We start from the raw sequence: 18,883 nt of genomic DNA, 5'->3' as shown, positions 1-18,883 counted from the left end.
CATTACCATGTGAGGAAACTGAGGCACAACTAGGAAGTAAAGGTTACTCACCCAAGGTAACCTATTTGGTTAGTGGTGAATCAAGGATTTCAGCCCAAAGGTTTGACTCTGGAGCCTGAGTGCTATCGTTCCCAAGTCCTTGCTTTACCCATCTCCTCACCTTCCCATTGTTCGTCTATTATGTACCCAGCCTTAAGCTAGGCGTATTGTAGGATAAAACAAAGTAAAACTCACAATGTTTTTTGTTTGTTTGTTTGTTTGTTTTGAGACAGAGTCTCATTCTGTCCCCCAGGCTGGAGTGCAGTGGCACCATCTCGGCTCACCACAACCTCGGCCTCACAGTTAAAGAGATTCTCCTGCCTCAGCCGCACGAGTAGCTGGGATTACAGGCGCCTGCCACCACGCCCGGCTAATTTTTTTGTATTTTTAGTAGAGACGGGGTTTCACCATGTTGGTCAGGTTGGTCGCAAATTCCTGACCTCCAGTAATCCACCCACCTCACCCTCCCAAAGTGCTGGGATTACAGGCGTGAGGCACTGCGCCCAGGGACTCACAATGTTTACTTTCAAACTAATCACTTCATGCCACACCTTTATCTTCTTGTTGGATAGATTATTGGCAAATTGGCATGTGAACATAAACCTGCAATTAAGTCTCAGTTCTGCCAGTTACTGGCTTTAATGATCTTGGGCACGTAATTCAGTCTTCCATAGCCTCTAATTCCTCACCTAAAAAACTACTGATGTTAAGTCTTATTTGGCAGTGTTGTTTATAAGGACTAAATAAGATCCTTTGTACATAGTGCTCAACAAACATTAACTGTCATTTTTCTTTTCCTTTCTCTGTGCCTCAGAAGGAATGACAAACTGAAATTAGAAATGCAGATCTTGTTGACAAATTATTTACAATAAACTTTCTGGATGACAGCTAAATTAGTTGAAGTTTTATAAATTTGTGTTTTGTTCCTAAAAACCCATTTCGCTTAATTAAAATGCCAAATAATCATGAAAAGAAAAACCCCCACACTTTGTATACACACTTTGATAAAAATATATTTAGTATGTAAAACCAAACACACGATACAAATCTACATTTGAAAACGTCTGTGATGAGGGAGGATATAGGCTAATTGTTTAGTTCCTGAAAATGAGAGTCCAGTGGACTAAAGAGGCCTTCTTTTCCTGGTAAGTTTCTAAGTAGTCAGAATCAGCAATTCTCTTTGCTCCAGGAACCTAAAAATGTTCAATATTTGGATTGTCTGGGGCAAAATTTTCCACTGATAAGCCAGTGAAGATGAGTGGTCATTTCTAAGGGAGGAGTTTTCCAGGTGACTTCTCTTACAGAGGTCTCCTGTTTCCCTTTCAAAAATTAAACACCCATCTTGAACAGTAGCTTTCATTTGCAAAGACTTCAGCTAACTTCTCTATATCAACCCTTTCAGCTTGCCCTAAAATCTGACAATTTGACAATCAGTTCTCTTCTAGAATGTTCAAACCATCTTTTGTACCATTTACCATGTTTTTTGATGTTTTCACAAGCTCTGTATGTAAGAGTTTTAAAAAGAGATAATTACTGCCCTTGCTGAAATTTATAGCTTAGTTGAAGGGCATGTTCTTTAGCCAATCATGAGTCCGTATCATCACAATTTTTCCACCTCTCAAATTAGCACATCACATTGTCTTATCACTAATTATTTGCATTGACTTTATTCTGAGAGCGCATCCGTTTCAGCTGTTAGGTAATCATATATAAAAATTTGTTCTTTATCATTAAAGCCCTACTTATGATCAGCCTATAAAGATGAAAGTTCTCAAGTTAAACCATCCTAAGTCAAGTGGTGCCTGTTTCCAAATATACCATTAATCACATACGATATCTTTGCTCAAAATGAGTACTCTGGCCTATTAACTAATCCTACTAACATCACTTCTCTTAGAGCTAGGAAAAGATTCTGGGTCTCAGTTGAGTTACTTTTGGCATTTGGTAATTCCATGTCCTAGAGATGAAGTTCTTTGCATAATCAAGTTTTTAAATGTCAGTAGTAGTTTGGAGTGATATAAAAGTGTTTCTGACTTTTGAAAAGACTTCTAAATATCCTTGAGTCTGTGTAATCTTTTCTAAGAAGTCAAATGAAAGCTGAAGTTTTTTGTCAGTCTGAAGAGGGTCCCAATACAGGGTCATGAATACTGAGTGTTATGTCTGCACATTTAGTCCTGAAATATGTAATCCTACATCCAGAGTAAATAGCCCAGCCTTGGAAAAGTTGAAGTCACAAGCTCAAAAAGCTTAAACAAGCAAAAGGAGTAATGAAGTATGTTTATTGCTCTTTAATAAAAAACCTGTTTACATTTAGCATATTTTCAACCCAATATTCTACCCAATTTTATTAATAGACACTTCTAGGAATTTGGGAGATTGAAGAATAGAATAGTGTCTTAAACCCTGACAGTAAACAAGATCAGCATGCTTCAAAATCCTCTACTGTGCACCACATAAAAGAAGTAGGAAAGGTAGAAAAGAAACAGTTATTGGTATGGATGACGTTAAAAGGCCAGGTCCAGAAATATTCATGCCTGCAGACATTTTATGAAAGAAAAAGTATAACTAGTAAATGAATATGTAAGAATATTTTCAAACTTGGTGGTAATTTTTTAAATTCTAAATAAAATTGATATACCATTTTTGCATAGTAAAATTAGACAACAAAAAATACATTTCCAACTTTAAAAATCAAGGTATCCAATGCCAGACATGCTTTAATAAAATGATTATTTTTTCTAGTGGAATATAAGTTGGCAAAAACCTCTCACAGATCAGAAACCTGAGGATCATTCTCCAAAATGGAGATTTGTGTGCAGGAGGCTTATTGGAAAGTGAATTTGGGATCAGCACCTGAAAGGGAGAGAAAGAAGCAGGATTGGGCAGAGGGCAAGTTGGAACTGCAGTACAGTTGCAACAAAGGTCTCAGCCAATCCTGTGAGGACCTCTGAGTCTGAGGTGCCCCTTCAGCTTTGTCTTAAGTTGGTGAGTATCACAAGTTCACTTGTCTCCTCACCCCACAGGGACATAAATTCAGGCAAGACAGCTCTCTCCACTCCACAGCAAGTCCCAGAAAGGAAGCTCAACTGAGACTACATGCCACCAACGCTCCTGCCAGCTGGGGGGATTAACAAACAGACCTGGAAGGGGATCTGGGTGGCACACCATGACTTCCACTGTAGACAAGTTTGGCACCATCTAGATCCACTCGTTTCATGTAATAAATTCTGGGAAAACTCCAGTATTCTGGCGGACTCTTATAAGATAAAGGTTAATGAGAGAAACTACCATTCCTGTCACTGCAGCAATCTCAAGGAAGTAACAGGCAGTCATCTTCCCTGTCCTCCACCACCAATTCTAGAGTCTCTTTTCCCTCAACTAGCATCTCTGCTGATCTAGGTAGCTAGGCTGCTGATGTGATAGACTCCTAGGGTTGCCATTGGCAACTCACTGGTCACCATGACCTTCTTAGGGGATGATTGCTGTATTTGTTCATTTACCATCAAAATTGGGCAAAGGGTTGCCAAGAGCAAACCAAGTGGATCACCTGGGTGCCAAATATATCATTCTCTGCTCCTATATTGCTCAGCAGCAGCTGATGGTCAGGGTCAATTATTCCTGCCAGTATGGCAATTGCTTTCTTTGCCTACTGGTCTCTTGGGACAAGGTCTTTGAAGTAACTGAGCAGTAGTTCTTACCTTAAAAATATCTTTCTGTGTTCCTTGGTGAAACGATTTACCCTCTAAAAACCAAAGCCACTGAAATATCAGAACCCAGAGTTGCAGAGAAGGGAAGCACACAATTTCCCTAAGGGGGCCACTAGGGCTGACTGTAACAGGGTCACTGCTACTTTCACCTCTTGCTTTCCAGATCTATATATTCTATGTTTTGAAAACACGATATGTGTAACATGATATGTGTATGGATTTAGGGTGTATACTACATCCTAGAGGGTGGTGTCCCATCTGCACAAGGCATCCTTTCCCAGATAGTATGTCAGCTGGGCCTTTGACAGACTGCTTTACTCTCAGTCCACTAGCCTCTAGGTGGTGGGGTATTTGATAGGACCAGTGGATACCATGGCCATGTGCCCCCTGCTGCACCTCCTTTGCTATATAATGGGTGTCTGGGCCCATTGCAGTTTTATGTGGGATCCCATGCTATAGCTCAAACTCTCTCTCAGCCCTTGGTTAATGGTGCTGGATGAAGCCCTGCAGACAGAAAAGGCAAACCCATATTTGGAATAGGTGTCAAATCCAGTGCAGAAGGGGTCTCACAGCCTATACTTACTGTGGATCCTTTTCTGTCCTGAGCCCCACACAAAGTTGGAAGTCTTATGTGTCACCCAGTATATGGGTTGAAGCAATATTCTTAGGTGCATAATATGCTGCCTCTATACATCAAAGATGCCTGCCAGGCGTTGTGTTCCTCCCTGGTAATGGGAAGCATAAGATGCAATAATATTCCCCTAACTTTGGAGACAATAGTTCAGACTATTAGGCCAAAAATCTCATTAATCTTGTGAGCCCCTGAATTTTCTTAGTGTTTATCTCTCACCCTCTAGAACATCTTGTGTTAAATTTTCTGTTGTTACATAAAGAATTACCACAAACTTAGCAGCTTAAAACAACACTCATATATTACTTCCCAGTTCTATAGGTCAGAAGTCCAGGCAGGCTCAACTGGATTCTCTGTTTAAGATCTCACAAGGCCAAAGTCAACGTGTTGGCTGCATATTATCTAATTCATTAAAATGTTCAACAAATGCACCACCATCACATGCCTCAGGCTATCTGTGTTCTGCCTTCCATCATTAGATTTCACTTGATTCCCAAATTTTTGAATAATGCATTGAACATAAAACACTTGGTAACCACTATGTATATTTACAACTTCCACTATTCCCTCTAAAATTACAACCTGTGGCCTACTTGACCACCAACTGTCCCGTGTAAATAAAACAGTGAGTGATTTCACATTTCAGTGGAATCTCTTTGATCTGATGTAAACATGGCTGGTTCTTCTTCAGTACTAATCTCCATGTATGTTTCCTATATACATCATGATTTACAAAGTTATTCCTAACTAAAAGAACACAAATCTCCTATATCATGGCTTTTCAGGAATAGATAACACAAAAAATTATCAAGCAATTTTCCTTCACATATAACTTGACAAATGTCAGGAGCTAATTTAAAACTCTGAATCTCTGTGATTTTATACAACTGCCAAGTAAAATATTTACCATTATTATGCTATCATGATAGTAGTTCATTCTTCACATTACATTTCATTGATACTGAGCAATGCACAATGGAGCCAATTCATAAAGGAATTTTACCAATAGTCTTCAAACATATTTATCGTTAACTTTGTGACCAATTTTATAAGATTCTTGTGATTTGTGTAACAAGTATTAATTTTTTGTCATAAGCAGCACTACTTTATTCTTCCACGTTGGTCTCTTCACATTTAGCAATAAAATTTATTGGTATTATACTAGAAATCATCATTTTGTGCTTTTCCTTGGGAAACAAATTGGTTTGCTGTGGAGGTCATTTGTGGAAGAAACTGTTAGTTGACTGTAAAATGCCCATATTCCCCTTCCTCCTTAGTATCAGAACCTCAAATTTAGGATGGACACTGTGATGCTCAGATGGAAGACAACCAGCCCACCTTCCTTACAGCTAGGATTGTCATGTGACATCCTGGTATGAGATATAAATAGATGTGTTTATGTTATGACTTACAGGAAGCCTTCTTGAAGGAGAATGGGTGCACCCATTCTTACTTCTTCCTGCTGGCTACAGTAAGATTGTGTTGCCTGGAACTCCAGCAGCCATCTTTGATGATGAATTAAAGGTAAGAAAGAAGCCACACACTAAGAAGGTGAAATAAAGAGTAAAGAGCCTGGGCTCTGATGACACCATGGGGCCACTATACCAACCCTAGACTGCCTAACCCCAGACTTCTTTGAGAAAGAGAAATGAATCTCAAGTCATTGTTATTTTGGAGTTATTTCTTATATGCAGCTGAAATTATCCCCAATGGGTGTATTATTAAACTTCGTTTGAAAAAGAGTACAATGACTCCATGCCATTTTTTCCAAAGGCCAATATACTATAAGGGAAAATTAAATTGTCAGTCCAGTAACGCTCAAATTCAGGTATTTATTGTTATGCTTTCTAATAATATATTTTTCTTGTGTAAAATCATTATTCCCATGGAGTTACTTGTCCCAGTTTGTGGAATTTCACAGTGCCTATTATTATAATTATGTTTATACATCAATAAACCCTTTTAAGGCTTTGAATCACTTTGACAACATCAGGATATCATGCAACAACCAAAATAACAAATAACAAATATAAATAACAACACCAATGGTAAAACACAATGCTAGAGAGGAACTGAGAAAAATTACTCAACTTGTCAGATTTTCTCTGCAAAATTGTGAAGACCTCATCTCCAGTTTAGGTGCAACTAGAGATGGTTTAGTTTCTCTGGATGAAGAGCTTGTGAGTGTCACAACTGTAAAGCAAAGTGTTACTGATGTGAGGGTTCAAATGTGTCAAGCATGTAGTATGAATGACATTGATTAAGATGTTGGGCATAAATTGGGGCACTAAGATAACATCCATATATTTTTAAATCAGTAATATCAGGTAATAACCATTTCTTAAGTTTTGGCATGAATTGACTGTGGGGTTAAAGTTCAGAGAAAACAATTGTGGACAGATAGAGGAAGCTAGAATGGCCATCTGGCTGAGGAAATGACAGCGAGGACTGGAGGGTTAGACTCCCACACCCCACAGACCCTACTTCCTTCTGACTTTCAAAACCATCCTCAAACAAAGTGGCTTTACAGGCAGCTTTCATGTAAGAGTTTGTGAGGAGCATCGGCTACTTGTACATTCATTTGCCCTAAGCCCTGCAGAGCTGCTCGAATGTATTGTATTATCTCTGTGGCTCTCCATGTTTCCCACCAAGATCTGAAGAAAACGTCACTTGCTCCTGCATTCCTTACATGGCAAATTGAGATTTGGGAAGGGGGGAATGCCTAAATGTTTAAAGAAACCTTGCTTTTGCCATTTATTCTTGTTCCTTATGGGGCCTGAGACAAAATCTGTGTGTGTCTGGAGAAGTGATTCCAAACTCTTTGAAATTCAAACCTAACATGAACATGGTAATGAAGATGAACCAGATGTCAGCAGAAATAGCTGACCCACATGGTGTTTTGACAGAAGCAACACTTTTAGAACATTTTGGTTTGTTAAGAATGTAACAGAATTTCTCCAAAGCCTATAATTAATCTTGTATTGCAAATATGTGAAATAAATATGGAGAAAATGGTCATTGCTCTTTCCTGTAAAATCATCACATTTTCTGATGATGTCTTGATAAACTGCTAGGACAACCAAAGGTCTCAGGAGTCCTTGCAGAACTCCTGGGCCTCTGAAGCAGAAACATCACAGTGAGTTTATAGCAGAAGAACCAGGAAGTTCTGAAAACACCATTTTGTTGTGAAAGATTGATAAGAAGGGGCCCTGGTAATAGATGCTGGCAAGGCTGTGGAGAAAAGCGTATTCTTATGCACTGCTGGTGGGAATGTAAGTTGGTTCAGGCACTGTGGAAAGCATTTTGGAGATTTCTCAAAGAGCTTAAAACAGAACTACCTTTTTATTTGACCCAGCAATCCCATTATTGGGCATATACCCAAAGGAATATAAATCATTCTACCAAAAAGATACAAGCACTCGAATGCTCATCGCAGCACTATTCACAAGAGCAAAGACATGAAAACAACCTAGGTGCCAATCAACTGAGGATTGGATAAAGAAAATGTGGTACATATACACCATGGAATACTACATAGCCATTAAAAGGACAAAATCATGTCTATCAGCAACATGAATGTAGCTGGAGACTGTAATCCTAAGCAAATTAACACAGGAACAGAAAACCAAATACTGCATGCTCCTGCTTATAGGTGGGAGCAAAACATTGAGTACACAGGGACATAAAGATGGGAACAATAGACATTGGGGACTACTGGAGGGGGAGGGATGGAGAGAAAGGGGACATGAGTTGAAACTGCCTATTTGGTACTATGTTCACTATCTGGGTGACTGGATTCATATCCAAACATCAGCATCACCCAATATACCAACGTAACAAATCTGCACATGTACCTCCTGTATCTAAAAGTTGAAAATATTTAAAAGAAAATATAGGCAGCAGCTGGTAACATTTATTGAGCACCAACCATATGCCAGGAGCTGTTCTAAGCACTCCACATTGATTAATGTGGATAATTTTCAGAATAATACTTTGAAGTGAAGACTATCATTATCCCCATTTAGTAGGTGAGGAGACAGAAGCAAAGAAGTAGAACATCACAAGGCGAGATGCAGTGCTGAGATATACAGATGCTGTGACTGAGGGCCCAGAGCATAACCCACTCTGCTCTATTGCTTTTTAAATGCATGTTCAAGGTAAGCACCAGCAGGTAGGAAAGAAGGGAAAGAAGGAAAGAAGAGAAGACTTCTGCAGTCCCCAGATCTTGCCTACACACCTTTTTCCTTCTGTACCCCTCAAATTTACATCCACCAGAGCCTCAGAATGGAAATACAATCTACTTGGAAATAGGATCTTTGAAGATGTAATTAGTTAAGGTAAGGTCACACTGGATCAGTGTGAGCCCTTATAAGAAGGAAATTTAAACACAGATACACAGGGGAGAAGGCTGTGTGAGACAGGGCATCAAGAAGTCCAGGAAAGCCAAGGATTGCCAGCGAACCACCAAGGCGGTAGGAAAGTGGCATGGAGCAGATTCTCCCTCGAGCTCGCAGGAGCAACCAAATTTGCTGGCATCTTGGTTTGAGACTCTGGCCTCTGGATCTGCAAGAAAATTAATTTCTGTTGTTTTAAGCCACAGAAAAAAGAGAAAGAAAAAGAAGGGCACCTGACATCCAGTGCTTGGCACTCAAACAAACTATGTCTAAAACTAGAGTATCATGTGCAAATTCATCTGAAGATCGCGGCAGCCTGTGTGCAAGTCCTAGGCAACATGAGCATAGTAACTGAGCTGTAAATGACAGCTGCCTAGGAGAGAGGAGTACATATTTTTAAAAATAAAGCCTGTTGGCCAGGCACAGTGGCTTATGCCTGTAATCCTAGCATTTTGGGAGGCTGAGGTGGGTGGAACATGAGGTCAGGAGATCGAGACCATCCTGGCCAACTAAATCATCCTGGTGAAACCCTGTCTCTACTAAAATTACAAAAATTAGCTGGGCATGGTGGCACACACCTGTAATCCCAGCTACTCGGGAGGCTGAGGCAGGAGAATTGCTTGAACCTGGGAGGTGGAGGTTACAGTGAGCCAAGATCAAGCCATTGCACTCCAGCCTGGCGACAGAGTGAGACTCTGTCTAATAAATAAATAAATACAAATAAAGCCTGTTGTACTTTGTGTACTTCATAAGATCTCTGACCTCTGCTGTATTCCCAACTCCAAGAAGACTTACTCTGAATGTTCAGAAAAAAAAAATTTCTGTGGATCATAGCTTTATGACTGCCCCTGGGCTAAAGGAAGAAGGATGTGTTGTGGGGCCTTCAGTTATTCCATCTTGGAAAGTATAAGGGTCAGGATCGCCTCCACCCAACCCCTACACCAACCCATTACCGGCTAGGAGGTTTAAGCCATCTTCTTGGGCATGGGCAGCAGAACCAGGAGGGTGAATTAAAGGCCACAAACAAAGCTGCTGCATCTGGCCACTGACAGGCAGTACTCTGCACAGCTGCCAGATTCTCTTCCCAGTGTCCACAGTGCAAACAGCACTCTCTGAGGTTGTGCAGTGTGGTGGCCCTGGCCCAAAAGTCCCCACCAGTCTACCCCAGTGCCCAATTTTCAATACTCTAGAGCCTTTTCAATAACAGTTGTTATTGAAACACTTAGCCAAGTATAAAGAACTCTGCAAATCTAAGATATCTGGGGCAGTATGGTACTATTTCCAGTAGTTAATGTATCAATGTGTTACCTAGGAGGAATAAATTATTAAGATATTAACTCATTTTAATAAGTTGATCAAATGACATGATATACTTAAAAGCACTTAGCAAACTTTAAAGAAACTCTACAAATGTAAGACACTCTAATGATGATAATAATTGTCTGGGTAAAGATATAATTTAATAAACAAAAGAGCCCCAGAAGAATAAGGTGAAGATAGGAAGTATAATCTAAATGTTTGTGTCTTTCCCAAATTCTTGTGTTGAAATTCTCACCTGCAAGGTGGTACTATTAGGAGGTGGGGTCTTTGGGAGGTTAGTAGGTTATGGGGGTGGAGCCCTCAGGAATGGGATTAGTGCTGTTTTAAAAAGAGACCTCAGAAAGATCCTTCATTTCTTCCACCATGTGAGGACATAAACAAGACTGACACCTATGAGGAGGTAAGCCCACACCAGACACCAAACTTGCCAGTGCCTTGAGCTGAAACTTCCCAGCCTTCAGAACTATGAAAAATAAATTTCTGTTGATTATAAACCATCTGTTCTATGATATTTTGTATAGCAGAATGAACTGACTAAGACAGCAGGTAAGGTTCAAGGGAAGCAAGAGTCCTGCTGAGCCATAGTGTAGCATGAAAGTGGGGGGAGCAACCACAGACAGCATAAGGTCCCACGAGCCTGGGTGCAAAGGGGTGAGAAGGCCCCCAGGGGATCAATGGAGACGCTAAAAATAGACCTCACCACCTTAGCGATTTACCTGTTTGCTATCACAGACATTCCATTTTGGTTGCTTTCTATCTTCTCCTCTGTCTATTCTTGTTAGGTTTCAGTTTGTTAAAATAAGAACTAAGCTTCTCAGTTCACCCAACCAGAACTGTTAAAAGATTAATTCAGTCCTCAGATCTCCTCGAGTTTCCTCTATTGGGAATAAACACACACTGCCCACTTTCTTTGCTTAATGAACTCTTAGAAGGCTGACCACTGAGGGCATCCCGTCTAGTTTTCTTCTCATGATTTTTGTTCTCACCTCCCCAAGAACTGGCCACGTTCTTCTCCAGAGACCAAAATCATCTTACAATTGTACTCTCCCCTTTCCTGAAACCCGCTAGATTTTAAATTCTTTGAGCGCAATGCCAGCGTCTCCTTCCTCTTTCCTTCCCACAAGCTTAACAAGACAGAAGATTAATGCTTTTAACCTACACTAAAATATTGAAATAATCGGTGTCACAGTTGTGCTATTAGCCTCAAGTAAGGAAGCAAATTTTATTAAGAAAAATGTAAGGAACAAACCTTAAAAAACCAAGAACCATAACACTTAATTTCTCCTCAACAAGTGGAAGATGGTACTCGTTACTTCAGTTTTTTACCCATGGGTGCTCTGGGTCCACCAAAGATACAGAGACACAGGTTCAAAAGAGTCCAGGCCTCTCATGCCAGAGTCCCAAGCGGCTCCCAGAAAAGATGGCAAGAGAGATAATGTTTCTATTATCATAAAACTTCAAATCTAATGGGAGAAGACAAATAATAAATCAATGAATAAACCATAAAGAACCTGAGAAGTAATACTGTATATTTGAAATTTAAACCCAAGGAGATTACCTGGGTCTAGAGTGCAGAACTGCTCCGTGGCCACGAGGACGTCACCATGCCTAAAGCACCAAAGGGAAAAAGTGCAGGACGGGAAAAAAAAGTCATCCATCCATATAGTAGAAAAGCAGCTCAAATTACGAGAGAGGCCCACAAACAAGAAAAAAACGAAAAATTGAAGAATGAAAAGGGCTTGTGTCTCAACCTTGTTGGTGAAAAACTGCAATGGTTTCAAAATCATCTTGATCCCCAAAAAAAGAGATATTCAAAGAAAGATGCTTGTGAACTAATTGAAAGGTACTTAAATCGATTCAGCAGTGAGCTGGAGCAGATTGAGTTACATAACAGTATCAGGGACAGGCAGGGGAGGCGGCACTGTTCCCGGGAGACCGTCATCAAGCAGACGATGGAGCGGGAGCGACAGCAGTTTGAAGGATATGGCCTTGAGATTCCAGACATTCTAAATGCAAGTAATCTGAAAACATTTAGGGAATGGGACTTTGATCTGAAGAAATTAACAAACATTAAAATGAGAAAAATTTGCACTAATGATGCAATCCCCAAGAAGTGCAAGAGGAAAACTGTTATAACTGTAGACCAAGATTTGGGGGAATTGGAACTAAATGATGAATCAAGTGATTCAGATGAGGAAATGACTGCAGTGGCCTAATTGTCTTCACTTGAATTGAAAATAAATAATTTGAGAGCTTCAAATTAAAAAAAAGAAATAAATTTAAACCCAAATTATAATCAATAAAACTCCCTTTCTTATTTGTAAGGAAACTAATTTATAATTACATTACACTCCTTCTCTTATGTGAGATTGCATTTTAAGTGTGAAGTAGGGATCCTGAGCCTCTTTAGGCTAATACTTCATATAACTCTGTAAACTTAAGTCATAGTTAAAGGGTAATCTTCAGAATTCCTTAGTGGGTTTGGGGAGTAGTTTAAATCAAAGCCAAAATAAGTTAACTCTAAACTGGAAAACATTGGTATGGTGGTCTGTTCTGTGTCAACTTGGAAAAGCTGAAACTACGTTTCCTAGAATGCTTATACCTATGCTGTATATTATACAGCGTTATATTGGTCAACAGTGGAATTTGCATAGATTTGGAAGATGGAAATGAAACAGTAACTGTTATTCTCTGAACATCGTCCTTGGATGTGGTGTCAGACAGATGCAGGTGCCAGAGGAGTCCACATTGTTGTCACCCTCCTCCACTCAAGGTCAAGCTTTTCTTCCTGACCATTCCCTCTGCTGTTTAAGAGACCCCAGGTCCATTAACAAACATGGCTGTGGATCCAAACAGGCAATAGTTGCCCCCATAGACCTCTCCATCAGCTCTCCCTTGGTCTCACTTTGGTGGCTGGATGTGACTGGCTTTCCGATTTTTGTCTTCTTTGATCCCCCAGTCACCCTTCATTTCACTTCCCCCACTTCCCACAATTGTATAGGATCTCATTCCTATAATAAATCTCATATCCATAGCTCAGAAAGATCAGCTTCCTCACTAAACTCTTGATGTGACAATTGGCTAAAAAGGATTATTTCATTCCGTTAACATTTGTTGAACATTGATCTGGGCGGAATGTCTTCCACATACACTAATCTCATTTTATTCTTATGATCTCTATGTGAGGTTGCCATCATAACCTCCTCTTACAAATAAGAAAACAAAACCTGAAAGAGATTAACTGGCTTGTCTAAGAGAATCCAGCTAGAAGAGGATGATAAGTGCAGCAAAGCATTCTCCTTGGCCTGCCAACCCCTGCCCACCTACTTTACATCACATATACACATCCAACAAAGAAAACACTGCGTTGGCACACTCTCAAGACTAAGGGAGAAATAAATGAATGACATCATGGCTAAGGAAATTCAAGTAATCATATTATTAGTGAAGCAGGTCTAGGGCTAAATCAGAAGAGTGAGGGAGAAGAAGAATTAAACATGCTAAGCACAATCCACAAATTCTCACAGCCTCCAGATAGGCACTACTGCTATCCTTCTTTTACAGACAAAAACACAAAGTATGAAGCCTCCAAGTGACCGAATCAGGATAAAGCAAATCTTCACACAACATAATTCTTCAACAGCAGAATATATAGCCAAAATTCTTTAAAAGTCACATGAGTTTCCCACACAAATAAAAAAAAGGGAGGTGCAGGGGAATCAAAAGAGAGACAGAGAAAAAAAGAAAGAAGAGTGATAGAAGAAAATGAGAAGCAAAGGGAGAATTGAGAAGCAAAGAAGTGAGGATGTCAGATGATCCCCGTTTATTCCAAAAACATTTCTTGGTCACCTGCTCCAGGTCTGGAACCATGCAGAATCTGGGTATATGATGTGAATAAATCTCCTTCCCCTCCACGGGGCTTGCATTTCAGCAAGTAAGTCAGACAATAACTTGCAAGTTTAACAACTGCTACATTGTCTGCAATTAACTTTAAATACTTCATAGACTGTGTTTATCAATAGGTGGGCATTTTAATTTGTGTCTTAGAGGTGGTTGATTAATATCTGAACTACCCTAATCGGAAATACACACTCCAGGATGATTAGTTAGCATTTGAAAGACTAATCAAAATCCACACTCAGGAGGCAGCTATCAGAAAGCTAGTTACCTTAATATCTGATCAACAGCAGGTTTGTTACTTAGTACAATGGATATTATAGATGATTTTTCTTTGGTCAAAGAAAAGATCTGCCAGTTGTATGGAATGACTAAAAGTATTCTATAGGCACTCCCAACCTTGCAATAAACACATATAAAAATTTAGCAAAACTCATAGCCTTATATCTTTTAAAATAATGCCCTAGACCTTGGTATTTCTTTGGTTCCTACCATTTAGTCAGTATTTGATCCTGATTAGAAGTTTAGCTGATTCTTGTTACTGAATATTTTCACATCTGCCTCAAATGAACCCTTTAATTAAGGGCTAGTTTGGGTGCTTAAAAAGACTAAAAAGACAGCTCCCAGCACTTTGGGAGACTGAGGCGGGCAGATCACGAGGTCAGGAGATGGAGACCATCCTGGCTAACGCGGTGAAACCCCATCTCTACTAAAAATACAAAAAATTAGCCAGGTGTGGTGGCAGGTGCCTGTAGTCCCAGCTACTTGGGAGGCTGAGGCAGGAAAATGGTGTGAACCCGGGAGGCAGAGCTTGCAGTGAGCCGAGATCGTGCCACTGCACTCCAGCCTGGGTGACAGAGCGAGACTATGTCTCAAAAAAATAAAAAAGAAAGAAAAAAGAAAAAAAGACAGAAAGTGAGGATTTCACTATGCCAACAAAACAAGCTGTGTGACAGTTTTTGTGCCTGCTTGGTATTTGTTGTGAAGAATCTGTTTTGAAACTTTCCTTCAGTGTAATATCCCCGCTGGCTATGCGTTCTGGAGAAAACATGATAATTGCAAATAACCAAGGTGGCTTAGGTCATTTTACAACAGCAATGAATTTAAATACAGATGTCCTGAGTCCTGAGAGAAAAACACAGGGTAACATGGAAGCATAGGACATCTATTCCTGACCTGATCTAATAAAACGGAATTAGGGGTCACACAGTGGGGTGAAGATAGGGTGACAATGAGAGCTGACCTGAGTTAAGGTATGAAGGAGCCAAATCACACATGAAGGGCCTAGGTAAAGATTTTAACTAGATTGAATTAAAATAGACAAAATGAATAAATGAGTGAGACTTTCCAAAGGAGAGACAAGGGGAAATAATACTAGGTTCAACACACAAATTATTCCCATTTGGCAACGACCACAGACAAAACTAAAAAGATGTTTCTAGGAGAAGCTTCACCTTGGCCAACTTAGATAAGCCTTCAACCTTAGCAAGAAAATCCTGGCCGTATCTGAGTTCTCAGGGCATTTTATCTTCTTGGGCATTTATCCTGTAGGCACTGATGTACTTAATTTGAAATAGGGATAGGTGGGAATCTTTTTGGCAGCACTGTATTTGGCAATTATATTTTTGTACCAGTGCCCAATTAGCCTGCAACTCCTCGGTGAACACCACACCTCATTCATTTGCATAATTGTCTCTTTGCTGCTTCCTTTATAAAAAATAATGAGGCATTTTGCACATAATTAAAGCAAGCTTAACAAATGAGGGCCAAGCTGACATGAATCACATGAGAAGGTCAAGATAAATTAGTATTAAGGCTTGTCTGCTAAGCATAAGGCCAATCTCATATGGACTGTCTCCAGGGAGCAGAAGGACTCCTATGGGGCCTCTGCCTTTGGATCTTCACTAAAGTCAGACCTCCTGGAGAAAACAAGATTTGATTTCATCCAGCCCTCTCCTACTTCTCTCCTTTACCTTCTGTCCTTCTCAGTGAGAAGATTCTGGCATGATTGTTATTAGAGTACTATGAAATAAATCCTAAATAATTCCTCCTTCTTCTGAGTCAAACAGATATTTTTCTCAATGAACCTTACTAGAAAACTAATAGAAATAAGCCAAGTTCTTTTTATTATTATTATTATACCTTAAATTCTAGGGTACACATGCACAACGTGCAGGTTTGATACATAGGTATACATGTGCCATGTTGGTTTGCCACGCCCATCAACTCATCGTTTACATTAGGTATTTCTCCCAATGCTATCCCTCCCCCAACCCCAACCCCAGAGTGTGATGTTCCCTGCCCTGTGTCCAAGTGATCTCATTGTTCAATTCCCACCTATGAGTGAGAACATTTGGTATTTGGTTTTCTGTCCTTGTGATAGTTTGCTGAGAATGATGGTTTCCAGCTTCATCCATGTCCCTGCAAAGGACATGAACTCATCCTTTTTTATGGCTGCATAGTATTCCATGGTGTATATGTACCACATTTTCTTAATCCAGTCTATCATTGATGGACATTTGGGTTGGTTCCAAGTCTTTGCTATTGTGAATAGTGCTGCAATAAACATACGTATGCATGTGTCTTTATAGCAGCATGATTTATAATCCTTTGGGTATATACCCAGTAATGGGATTGCTGGGTCAAATGATAATTCTAGTTCTAGATCCCTGAGGAATTGCCACACTGTCTTCCACAATGGTTGAACTAATTTACACTCCCACCAACAGTGTAAAAGCGTTCCTATTTCTCCACATCCTCTCTGGCATCTGATGTTTCCTGACTTTTTAATGATTGCCATTCTAACCGGCATGAGATGGTATCTCATTGTGGTTTTGATTTGCATTTCTCTAATGAACAGTGATGATGAGCATTTTTTCATGTGCCTGTAGGCTGCATAGATGTCTTCTTTTGAGAAGTGTCTGTTCATATACTTTGCCCGCTTTTTGATGGGGTTGTTTTTTTCTTGTAAATTTGTTTGAGTTCTTTGTAGATTCTGGATATTAGCCCTTTGTCAGATGGGTAGATTGCAAAAATTTTCTCCCATTCTGTAGGTTGCCTGTTCACTCTGATGGTAGTTTTGTTTTGTTTTGTTTTGTTGCCACACAGAAGCTGTTTAGTTTAATTAGATCCCATTTGTCTATTTTGGTTTTTGTTGCCATTGCTTTTGGTGTTTTAGTCATGAAGTCCTTGCCCATGCCTATGTCCTGAATGGTATTGCCTAGGTTTTCTTGTAGAGTTTTTATGGTTTTAGATCTAACATTTAAGTCTTTAATCCATCTTGAATTAATTTTAGTATAAGGTGCAAGGAAGGGATCCAGTTTCAGCTTTCTACATATGGCTAGCCAGTTTTCCCAGCACCGTTTATTAAATAGGAAATCCTTTCCCCATTGTTTATTTTTGTCAGGTTTGTCAAAGATCAGATGGTTGTAGATGTGTGGCATTATTTCTGAGACCTATATTCTGTTCCATTGGTCTATATATCTGTTTTCGTACCAGTACCATGTTGTTTTGGTTACTGTAGCCTTATAGTATAGTTTGAAGTCAGGTAGCATTATGCCTCCAGTTTTCTTCTTTTTGCTTAGGATTGTCTTAGCAATGCAGGCTCTTTTTTGGTTCCATATGAAATTTAAAGTAGTTTTTTCCAATTCTGTGAAGAAAGTCATTGGTAGCTTGATGGGGATGGCATTGAATCTATAAATTACTTTGGGCAGTATGGCCATTTTCATGATATTGATTCTTCCTATCCATGAGCATGGAATATTCTTCCGTTTGTTTGTGTCTTTTTATTTCCTTGAGCAGTAGTTTGTAGATCTCCTTGAAGAGGTCCTTCACATCCCTTGTAAGTTGGATTCCTAGGTATTTTATTCTCTTTGTAGCAATTGTGAATAGGACTTCACTCATGATTTGGCTCTCTGTTTGTCTGTTATTAGTGTATAGCAATGCTTGTGATTTTTGCACATGGATTTTGTATCCTGAGACTTTGCTGAAGTTGCTTATCAGCTTAAGGAGATTTGAGGCTGCAACAATGGGGTTTTCTAAATAAACAATCATGTCATCTGCAAACAGGGACAATTTGGCTTCCTCATTTCCTAATTGAATAGCCTTTATTTCTTTCTCTTGCCTGATTGCCCTGGCCAGAACTTCCAACACCATGTTGAATAGGAGTGGTGAGAGAGGGCATCCTTGTCTTGTGCCAGTTTTCAAAGGGAATGCTTCCAGTTTTTGTCCAATCAGTATGAAATTGGCTGTGGGTTTGTCATAAATAGCTCTTATTATTTTGAGATATGTTCCATGAATACCTAGCTTCTTGAGAGCTTTTAGCACGAAGGGCTGTTGAATTTTGTCAAAGGCCTTTTCTGCACCTATTGAGATAATCATGTGGTTTTTGTCTCTGGTTCTGTTTATGTGATGGATTACATTTATTGATTTGCATATGTTGAACCAGCCTTGCATTCTAGGGATGAACCTGACTTGATCATGGTGGATAAGCTTTTTGATGTGCTGCTGGATTTGGTTTGGCAGTATTTCATTGAGGAATCTCACATCGATGTTCATCAGGGATATTGGTCTAGAATTCTTTTTTGTTGTGTCTCTGCCAGGCTTTGGTATCAGGATGGTGTTGGCCTCATAAAATGAGTTAGAGGGGATTCCCTCTTTTGCTATTGATTGGAATAGTTTCAGAAGGAATGGTACCAGCTCCTCTTTGTACCTCTGGTAGAATTTGGCTGTGAATCCATCTGGTCCTGGACTTTTTTTGGTTGGCAGGCTATTAATTATTGCCTCAGTTTCAGAGCCTGTTATTGGTCTATTCAGAGATTCAACTTCTTCCTGGTTTAGTCTTGGGAGGGTGTATGTGTCCAGGAATTTATCCATTTCTTCTAGATTTTCTAGTT

At 39.7% G+C, this 18,883-nt stretch overlaps 1 protein-coding gene across 1 annotated transcript; it reads left to right on the top strand.

Moving 5' to 3' along the window:
- Nucleotides 1-11,641: 11,641 nt before the first annotated feature.
- LOC129491719 (translation machinery-associated protein 16-like) lies at nt 11,642-12,356 on the top strand. Its single transcript, XM_055296210.2, has one exon. It carries the CDS (start codon nt 11,696-11,698, stop codon nt 12,305-12,307), a length of 612 nt encoding a protein of 203 aa, XP_055152185.2. The 5' UTR covers nt 11,642-11,695; the 3' UTR covers nt 12,308-12,356.
- Nucleotides 12,357-18,883: the final 6,527 nt, after the last annotated feature.

The sequence above is a fragment of the Symphalangus syndactylus genome, chromosome 10, assembly GCF_028878055.3.
Source record: "Symphalangus syndactylus isolate Jambi chromosome 10, NHGRI_mSymSyn1-v2.1_pri, whole genome shotgun sequence".
NCBI classification, from domain to species: domain Eukaryota; kingdom Metazoa; phylum Chordata; class Mammalia; order Primates; family Hylobatidae; genus Symphalangus; species Symphalangus syndactylus.
This window is presented reverse-complemented; position numbering and strand designations above follow the sequence as displayed.

Excerpts from the sequence above, each read along its gene's own strand:
- LOC129491719 (XM_055296210.2), top strand. The coding sequence starts at position 11,696 with ATGCCTAAAGCACCAAAGGGAAAAAGTGCAGGACGGGAAAAAAAAGTC.